Genomic DNA, 10198 nt, shown 5'->3' with positions numbered 1-10198 from the left:
TCTGGTGAAATGAGAAGCTTAAACGGGCAGATGATTTAAAAGAAAGTTCTGACATCGTGGATTTGTAAAGCACTAAATATTCTATCTCTGATTGTTAGTATTAAATATTTAAAACAAGTCCCAAATAAGGCCAAGCTTGAATTTTGATTGCATCATAATTCTGTTTAAGTTCCCTCTTCGAGGGAATCTAATATGTGAGAAACAGAGATATCTTTGTCATTGAAAACATCTCCTCTGCCCGAGGTATACATGTATCTCTGTATCCCTGTGCTACAAATAATTATCTGCAGATATATTTGGCATGCATCCCACCAGAAATAACTTCTTTGCTTATCCTGTAACCAGTGCTCTTTAATACAGTTCTTAAAATAAGCAAGTAAATGCTTTTTGTAATCAAACTTATTTTGTAGCCTCAGCAATATGAGACTACTTCCTCTTCTGAGACATTGGTCACATTTTTACGTGTGTGGTTTAGGATAAATGAAAAAGCTTTCTTACAAGTCACTATAATGTGATACCTATCCATGGCAGTAAAGAATCATGGAATCATTTAGGTTGGAGAAGACCTTTAAGATCATAAAGGCCCACTGTTAACCCAGGACTGCCAAGTCCAACACTAAACCATGTTGCCAAGCACCACATCTACATGTTTTTTAAACACCTCCCTGGGCAGCCTGTCCCAATGCTTGTCAAACCCCTTCAGTGAAAGAATTTTTCCTAATACCAAATCTAAACCTCCCCTGGTGCAACCTGAGGCCGTTTCCTCTTGTCCTGTCACCTGTTATTTGGGAGAAGGGACCGACACCCACCTGCCTACAGCCTCCTTTCAGGCAGTTGTAGAAAGCAGTAAGATCCCCCCTGAGCCTCTTCCTCACCAGGTTGAACAACCCCAGTTCCCTCAGCTGCTCCTGATTAACACCTGTGCTCCAGACCCTTCACCAGCCCCACTGCCCGTCTCTGGACATGCTCCAGCACCTCAGTGTCCCTCTTGCAGTGAGGGGCCCAACACTGAACACAGGATTCGAGGGGCTGCACCACCAGTGCCCAGTGCAGGGGGACGATCCTCTCCACTTTGGAATACAAGCCAGGGTGCTGTTGTCCTTCTTGGCCACCTGGGCACTCACTGCTGGCTCACGTTCAGCTGGCCACCAACCAGCACCCCCAGGTTCTTTTCAGCCAGGCAGCTTTCCAGCCACCCCTGAGTGCTGCTGTTGATATTTTTGAAATCAATGTTTTTGAGATTTTTTGGCAGTTTCAGTTGTTTGAATTGTACAGGTTTTTGAGCTGTCTTGTGTGTCTACAGAACCTGTGTACTGTGATTATAGATGTGAATAAGCAGAGGTAAATTTCATTGTTTTGACAACGTTTTTTTTTCCTCCTTCCCTGATTCTTTTGGATCAATAAAAAGATTATATGAGTGAATTTAGCTACTTTGATTTTGTTTAATAATAGCATATAGAAGTTTGAGTTACTGTTGTAATGCCTTCCCATCCCAAAAACATACAGTTGCCTTGGGGAGAAGATCTCTGGATGGAGTTATGAACTGGAGTTACTCTTTTATTCAGTTGTGCTGCTGATCAGACAGTGAAAGATTAAGTGTCCTGTGCTGGAGAACTCCTTCATTCCTCTTCAAAGATATTTTTAATAGCAGTAAGAAATTACTCAATAGTTCTGCAAACAGATACAGTTGGCATGATCTAGAGTTTATCACTTAATTTAAGATAATATTACAACTTATTTTCAATATATTTTGTGGCTTCGAAGTCCCACATGAGGTTGGAGACAGGTTTGTTCCAACTACCGTGTAAGTACAACTACCTGTAAGTATACCAGAGTATTTGAATAATGCAATAGTGGGAGATGACTGAGTGTCAGTGTAGATTTAGGGTTGTTCCAGTGTGGTTTAAGTCGCTTTACACAATCCTGACAAAAGGAGAAAGATTTCTCGTACCTGGCAAGCATGGGAACCCTAAAAAAAATGCTATCCTTGAATCAAAAATTGCTGTTTAATTTCAAAAATAGATGCAAAAAAATGAGAAGTAGCCAAAGCATTTTCTGGTAGACTGCTAAAGGCAGAAGTGAAGGCACTAGCCCCAGCTCCCCCATATCATTTTTTTTTATTTCAATTCAAAATGTTATTTGACCTTTTGCAGGAGGTATAAGGGTTTATTTTTATATTTTATTTTTTCACTCACCGCTTTCCCTTCAGTAATAGTTACTGAAGCCATTGGTCTAGAGAACTCAAGAGTATGGTCAAAGTAGGATGCAGGGAGCTGGTATGTGGAGCTGTATGTACCGAGCACTGGTTTTAGTAAGCAGACGGATGAGAGAGTGCTTGATGACCCACAAAACCTGCTGAAGGTTGGCAGTAGTCCACTGCAAGTCAGTGTCCTTTATGGAGAGAGCCAGTTCATCTGTGACTTTCCGTGGATAGTAGATAAGCTGTCCACTGTGGATCTACCGTAAGTGGGTGAAGGGTTTAAATATGTTGCTATAGGGTTGTATTTCATCACTTAGCAGTTACTCAAAACAGGCTTGCATGGATTTTTTTATTTTATTTCAGCATGCTAGAAAAGCTTTTTATGCTAGAGCTAGAAATATATGTGGAAATGTCTACTCCTCTTTGGCTTTTGGAGAAAAATTCAACATATGCATGAATCTTCAGAGTACAAGGATATTTGAATGGGTCTTTTGACTGTCAGTGAGCAAGACAGATATATATTTAGCAAGTGTTTAGTGCTTGTTTAGTACAGCTTATTATTCCTATAGCATAAAAAATCATATTAATGATATTAGTTCCCAGTACTACATGGGCAAGAACAGCCTAAATTCACTTTCTCATTTATAACTCCTCCAGAAAATATTTAATATGTTGTAGCTTTTGAAGTCCAAGTTGCTTGCTTGTGTGCTGTTTCATTTCCACCATTCTAATTGGTGGTGGAGAATATAGTATGCACAGGTTTATCTGCTTATCCCTGTTACCCTAAACTGATTCAAAGTATGATTTTTTTGTATAAAATATCTGATGTTATGTTGGGGATAGGGGAGTTAAACTGTCTAAGGAATTCTTTATCTTGTGGATTATGTGTGGAGATGTTTTATTCTGCTCATCCAATATGCAATAAGAAATCTCATCTTTAAAAATAGGACAGGCACTTAGAACAGTATGAATGTTCTTGTATACAAACTATATGGACATATAGAAATAAACTTTCTTTTAGGACTTGGGTTTTATCATACTTTTAATCCCATCTTTCTGTTAATGGCTTCAGACTTGTACATCATCAAGAACTATGTCTGTTCTGACCTGATGCTTTCTGCATCTTAGTCAATTGCATGTCACCTAAAATACTCCAGGTTTGGGGTATGATGGGCTTTAAGAACCGGATTTCAAAGGGCATTTTGGTGCCTAAGAGATTAAACTACATACTACAAGTGAACAATTTGATTCTGTTAAAAGGTGAGTTGATATAGGTGATACATGACCAAGTAAAAACTTGGTCTTCTACTTCAGCAAGAGATAGAAGGCAGTTCTGGTAGGCTAACCTGGTGGGGAAGAAAATCCCTTTTTAACACCTATGCCAGAGATCCTATAAGCTGGTGCAGAAGAACTAGTCAATCACATAGTTGACTGTGGGTAAGCACTCATATTGTAGCCTTTTCAAGGACATTACCACCGTTCTTGGAGTAAGGCCCAGTACTATGTTGCACTGGGATGGGGGCAGGACGTGTATTCTTTTCAGTTGCCCTAACGTGAACTGGGTATCCTGGGTCCTGTTCTCTGTTGGATTACTGAAGTTTGTCATAGAGTAATAAATTTATGAATATTTGTGTAAGCTGTATTACCACGCTTCAGATATGTTAGTCCAAACACATGAAATTATGAAAATAATTAAGGTGCATAATTATTAGTAGCTTTGGGTCTTGTATCAATATAAATTACCTACTTCCTGTAGTTTCTAGAAATTTCTAGAAATTTGGCTCGGTAGTGGCATAAACTTAGTTTTATAGAGATAAAATACCAGATTCCCTCTGCAAACCTTTAACACTAAAAGTGAAGAGTGAGAGTTCATCTAATGTAATGCTATTTTTACATCTTGAAAATGCCCCAGTATGTGTATACCTGATGCATCTGAGTTGGTACTGGGAGACTGAATGACAGCAGGAAGGATTACGGAGCCCTAGGAGCTTTTGTTGTACTTGTTTCGGATGTCTGATAGGCTTCTTAAGAAACATGCAGGAGAGAGAAGCCCATTTCATTAGCTTTGTAGCAAGCATCTGTTGCAAACAGATGCTGGTATTTCTTGGCTTGTTTTGTAGCAGGACTCATTTTCAGTGGCTATTGAATACTGCCAGAATTTCAAACTTATGTCTATGTGGTTTTCAGAGCAAGTAATCCAACAATCTTTTATATATTTCAAGTAGGTGTGTTTGACTTAGAAGCTAAAGAATCTGGGCGGGTAGTTTTACTTCTGTAACTTCAGCCATCCATCTCCGGAGACGTGAGCCTTCATCACTGAGGGGGTGATTCTTCTTGACTGGGTCCTGTGAGGTTCCACTGAAGGTGATGGCTGGGTCTGTGGAGTTAGAACTTTGGTTGTGAATATTGTTCTGTTAGCAGTGGGATTTGCTCTTTGAAAAATGCACCTTTTGATATATCAGTCTTCAAGAGAGTTGCTTGATAAAATGACTTCACAGGGAGAGAGGACAAAGGGTGTGTCAAACTGGGACTAAATAACAATTACTACCAAACTCGTAGGGGTATAGGCTCAGTAGTTCTTGGTTTAGACCCAAATAACAGAACGTTTTTTCTTTTGTGTTCTCACATTCTGTATAGGTTTGTTTCCCATTTGTAGAAAAATGATGGGAAAAATTGGGTGTGTTTTAGCTTCTAAAACTACTTTAATGTAAAGCTGCAGTGGCTGTTGCCTGATGGTATTTTCCAACAGGGAGCCCCATGCTGCCACGATCCTCAGGGCAGCAGAGGTTCCACAGGAGCCTGCTGGGTGTTACGTTTCTCTGTTGTAATTACATCTGGGCATTTATGCTTTTTCTTTATTCTTATAAAGTATAAATAATTTATATATTATGTTTCAAAATATACGTAGAAGGTAAGCCTATTTGAGGTACATGGAAGGATGTTTCTAGTGCAGAGTGCTAGTTAGTAATTCATCTAAGTGACGTAAGAAAGTGGCTATTTTTAATGCAGCTGAAAGGCAAACAGAGAATGTAGAATATCACTCAATATATAGTCCTTGTGAGTTTCAGTGGATGGTGTGTTGGCCAGATGGAGAGCCTACATTATTCTGAAGGGAAGATGAAGAAGAGCTACTGGGAGAAGGTGGGGCAGCCAGAAAAAAAAAAATAATTGTTTTCCCTTTTGAGTTTGTCAGGTATTCTAACAGAAGAATAGTGCTTAATTTCACATTTATATAAAATTTGGCTAAAGCTCTTATAAATGTTTTAGGAAGCCAGATTCATTAGTCTCTAGGAAGTAGTTTGTTCGATGTTGTCTTTAAGTTGCAGCTGCTGCCATTTAGTATCAAGTTGAGAAAGTTCCCTGTTAAGTTTTTCATTTTAATAGAATAATTGATCTTTTGCTTTGTTAGGATGGACACAAGTGGTTAGATGATAGAAGCCAACACTGGTGGATCAGGAGGAGAAGGAATGGGAGACTGGCAGGAACACAGACAATCCTTTGCTCATTTTGATCTGAATTTTTTTTTTACTAATTTTGATATCATAAAAATACATAATGGCAAAAGAGAAACTACAAGCAGTACTGGAACTGTTAGTGGCAAGAAGTTACTTAAGCCACTAATAGTTGACCTTTTCAATTCACGGAATGGCTAACTCATGTCCCCACTCCCGGTGCTGAATGCTGCTCCTAGCATACCTCCAGGCCAGCTGACTACTCCAGCATTCGTGGGACACGTTGAGGCTTCAGTTACAGGTAGCTGGGTGCCCATATTCTTAATTCTTGCTTAAGGTCCCCAAAATTAGTTCTGTACATCCTAAGTTCACCCCCAGTATTGATTGTCACCATATATGGCATTTGCACTAACAGAATATATAACTTCTCCCATATTTATTCCTTTTTCATTCAGTGCTTTTCCATCAGACCCTGAGCTCTTCCCCTCACAACCTGTTGTTGCTATTACATTGATTGTTCTGATAGAGCTGCTGTGTGATCACTTTTGTTAATGAATTTTTTTTTCTGTGGTCATCCATAGTTTGACCACTGCTGATATGCAAGTTACCTTTGTTAACTTTCTTCAGACAATGTTAAAAAAAAAATGCCCACACTTTTTCTTTTTTACTCAGCAGCTAACTATTTTCCACCCTGTGATTGGGTATTTGTGAATATAGCACACAGCTTCCATTTCCTTGGTGGATCGACTCTTTCCTGTGTCAAAAGTTGCCGTTTTCCTGCTGCTAATGAAATCTGGTCCAGCAGGGGTATTGGCTAAAGCTGTTTGCCCAAATAAGATAGCAGAGAAGCCAAGACATCTGTTTCTAAACATTCAGAAGCACAGGGGAATGAATTGAAGCTATGATTCGGCTTTCCTATGCCATTATATGCCTTTTATAAGAAAATTACTTGCAGAGGATTAGTATCAAATTCACTGAGCTATTCAGAATTAAATCTTGCTTGTGTATTTCACAATAGTTTGCTAAATAACACGTGTATTGCATACCTTGTTTAAAAGTATTGAACCATTGATCCATAGAGAACAAGTTGTTAATAATCTAACTATTCAATTACTGTTTGCAAGTCTTCAAAACTGACACAGAAACAAAGGACAATGTTTTGCCTTTTCTATTGCACAAGACATTCCAGTAGGCTGTTTCTATGCAGTACATTAATCTTATTGTATTTAGTTTTATAGTTCGTGAAGCAAATAATCCAAAGTGAATAATGCAGATATTAATGTGCAGACCACGGAGCTTAGGCAATAAATAAAAAAGGTAGTCACTGCATTGTTGAGCTTGCTCAGTACTTTAGAATTACAATTTAGATTTCTTTCTTTGGAATTTCTTGACTAATGATACAGGAGCTAATGTCTGTTGGTTTAAAACTACTAATAAAAATAATTTCAAAGATCCTTAATGTTGCCGTTTGGCGGGGGGGGCGGAGAGGTGTGTGTGCAAAGTTAAAAATTAAAATTTCCCTGGAAGAAAGCCTTAGATCTTTTTTGCTTGATTCATGAAAAGCTGAGGCATTTTAGAGCAAAATCCTTGCTTCCTGATGAAGCTGAGGGGTGGGCTGTTGAGAAATGTCAGACTCCCTGGTCCAAGTTAACATGTTCTCCAAGATTTGTGGTTTTGCCCTGCTCCTTAGCTTTGTCACTGCTGTTCAAATAAAGCACCACCTGACAGTCACTTAACCATTGTTACCTTGACTAATGAATAGGTTTTGCTGTGCAAAGACCGGAATGCTCTGTACCCTGCAGGATCCAAGTCCTTGGAGGAATAAGCTTTGGATTTATTATTTTTCTTTTGTGCAGAGGTACAGTGGTATGGAGACTGGCAACCTAGCCATTGCCACGTAGGAAAAGTTCAGCTTGCCTGGAAGAGATGAGGGTGTTTGCTTTAGGTTAAAAAAAATAATAATAATTGGAAAAAACCTCACAGGTTCAGGGCCACAAAATGCGGATGTCCTGCAGTATGTAGGAGCTTTGTGCAGTCACAGGAAAATTATTTTTTCCACAGACCCAACAGTATAAAAATACTTAATAAATATTTTGGCCAAGCTTGAGTTAAAATATGAAGTTTTCTTGAGCATTTCAGAAACAGTGTTCTATAAAAATACACATAATACTTCAATTCTGCAGAAAGATAACCGTGGTTTACCAGCAAAAGCTTTCAGAGTCGGTTGGGTTTTCCCACCTGCGTGGAAGCAAAGCACAAGAGTTCTTTGTGCAGGCGAGAGTAGATCAGTTTAGCTGTCACATGAGAGGAAGATAGCTGCTTCTGCTTTTTAGAGAACAAGCACAGATTGTGAAGCCTCTGCTGTTGTATTACATTGTTCACGAATTCAAGTCCAAGGGCCTCTAAAAGACTTTTTTTATATCAGTTGGGAAGTTAATCATGGTTATATGAACAAATGAAATACTGTGTCATTCTTTCACTGCTGGAGTAGTGTTTTGTGTCTTGTATACAAAGTGTTCATGCAACTGAGATGGTTCATGCCATGGAATAACTAATATAAAAAACCAGAGTAAATCTATTTTTAACTGTATTATTTCAGCACTGTACTGTTCTTACATTAAAATTTTTGTCTTAATTGATGTGGTTTTGACTGAGGAAAAAATGTAAAGTTGATCCGTTGTATACAATACTTTTTGCCCTATTTTAAACTTCTAGGCATATTCTCCATTTGAACTCTACCTGCTGCTATAGTGTCTTCATTTTTCATGAATTATCACTAGGGGTTTTTTATCTCTTTCTAGAAGGCAAAGTATGGCATTTAGTGCTGGGACAAAAATAATTTTTGTCATTTGCAGTATTTTGAAGTTAAGCATTAATACTTAACCTCTTAAAAAAAAAATCATTCTTATGTGGATTGTGTTTCTATTTTTAAAGTCTTTAATCACTGAACACAGTTCTGAGTGTTTAAAATCGGTTACTAACAGTAGGTTTAGATGTTGCTTGAAAGAAAATATATTTTGTTTACAGTATCCATCTGCTTATTACATTTCAGTACTGAACAGGAAGAATTATTTCCTGCTCAGAATACTTTGTTTCCTTTGTCTCTGCAATGAGAGAAAAAAAAACAGGAGTACTCCTAACGGTTGAAAACTTCTTGGTTTTTTTAAGTAGGGATTTGTGATAAATGAACTTTATTAATACAGTGCTGATGAAGATAAGAATTATAATTTCAACATTATCTTATTGCAGTGAATGTTACAGGGAATATGCTGTAGGTCATCATACAGTACGCGAATTTTAGTTTCAACCACATTATGAAATGTCTTAGAAGCTGAAGACTGCATGCCTCAAAGCAGCAGTTGTGTGTATATATATTATGTAGCCTTATCTTGCACTTTAAGTTGTGATTTTAATTCTGAAATAAATTTTCATTCTGAGAGTTGGCTTAATCAAGCTTGTGTGGTTTTAAACATCAAGAAGATGGGTGGGTGGGGATCATGTGCTGCTGCTTAAGAATGTGGGTGTTTTGTGATGTAGCAGATAGCTCAACAGAGTCAGGAAATCTTCCAGACTGCTCATATTTGGTTTTCAGTGTCTAGCAGTATTTTTTTGTTGCTTCGTTCATTGTTGCCAGCAATCACAAGCAACTACTTTGCTGTAGGTCAAAAAAGTACAAGCCTAGATAAGATTACACTTTCATTTTACAAATATAAACTTGCTGTGAATTTTGCTATAATTGTAGCTGATTTGAAGAGCTTTTGAGTAATCAGCTACTCAGAAAGCAACTCTCAAGGCCACTAGCCTTACTTTCATGACTTCTGTGTGTAGTTTAAACATAGTAAGTGTGTATTAGTTTACAAGTCCTCTTTTCTGAGGAAGAGTTCATGTATAGGAAGAGGCCCCACATACATAGTTTCATGCTTGTGCATCCTATGAAGGTGGAAAATTTTCACCGTTAATTTATATTCATTTTTTTAATTGTTTAAAATAGAGGTTGCAAGCTTTGGATTGCCAAGGAATGCATGAACAATCACAACACTTGTGTGAAACCTTTGGTGAATGACATGACTTATTGAGTAATTTTGTATTGGTTTAACATTTGCCAAGACCTTTCTTTTTACTAGGTGTCCAATGCTACAAGCAGTACACACATTTTAAAGAAATAGCCCTTAAAACAGGTGTGCTGCAAATGGCAGACTAGCACGTTAGTCATAATTCTTAAAAGGCTTGCTGCAGTCAGTTGGAAGTAATGTTTTAGGAGCTGCATTACAAGGAGAGGGAGAATACGATGGCACAAAATTTAAGAATGCTGTGGTATTACACTTTAACAAAAATTAATTCCGTTTATGACTTTTTTCTTTGCTGTAGTCGTGACATGGAGAATAAAGAAACCCTCAGGGAGTTGCAGAAGATGGATGACCGCCCAGAAGAGCGCATGATCAGGGAGAAACTCAAGGCAACGTGTATGCCAGCCTGGAAGCATGAATGGCTGGAAAGAAGAAGCAGGAGAGGCCCTGTGGTAAGTGGCCCTGATGGAAGGGCAATA

At 38.2% G+C, this 10198-nt stretch overlaps 1 protein-coding gene across 2 annotated transcripts in view; it reads left to right on the top strand.

Annotated features, from left to right (window-relative positions):
• The window catches only part of MAP3K1 (mitogen-activated protein kinase kinase kinase 1), a 53970-nt gene that overhangs the window by 19422 nt on the left and 24350 nt on the right, over window positions 1–10198 (top strand). For both annotated transcript variants that reach the window (XM_037373704.1, XM_037373703.1), the window contains exon 2: window positions 10021–10171. In XM_037373704.1, the coding sequence (XP_037229601.1) occupies window positions 10028–10171 (144 nt within the window). In that variant the 5' untranslated portion in view covers window positions 10021–10027. The remainder of the gene's footprint in view (window positions 1–10020; window positions 10172–10198) is intronic.

This window comes from Falco rusticolus, chromosome Z (genome assembly GCF_015220075.1).
Source record: "Falco rusticolus isolate bFalRus1 chromosome Z, bFalRus1.pri, whole genome shotgun sequence".
In the NCBI taxonomy this organism is placed as follows: Eukaryota; Metazoa; Chordata; class Aves; order Falconiformes; family Falconidae; genus Falco; species Falco rusticolus.
The sequence above is the reverse complement of the archived record's forward strand: the minus strand, read 5'-3'. Positions and strand labels throughout refer to the sequence as shown.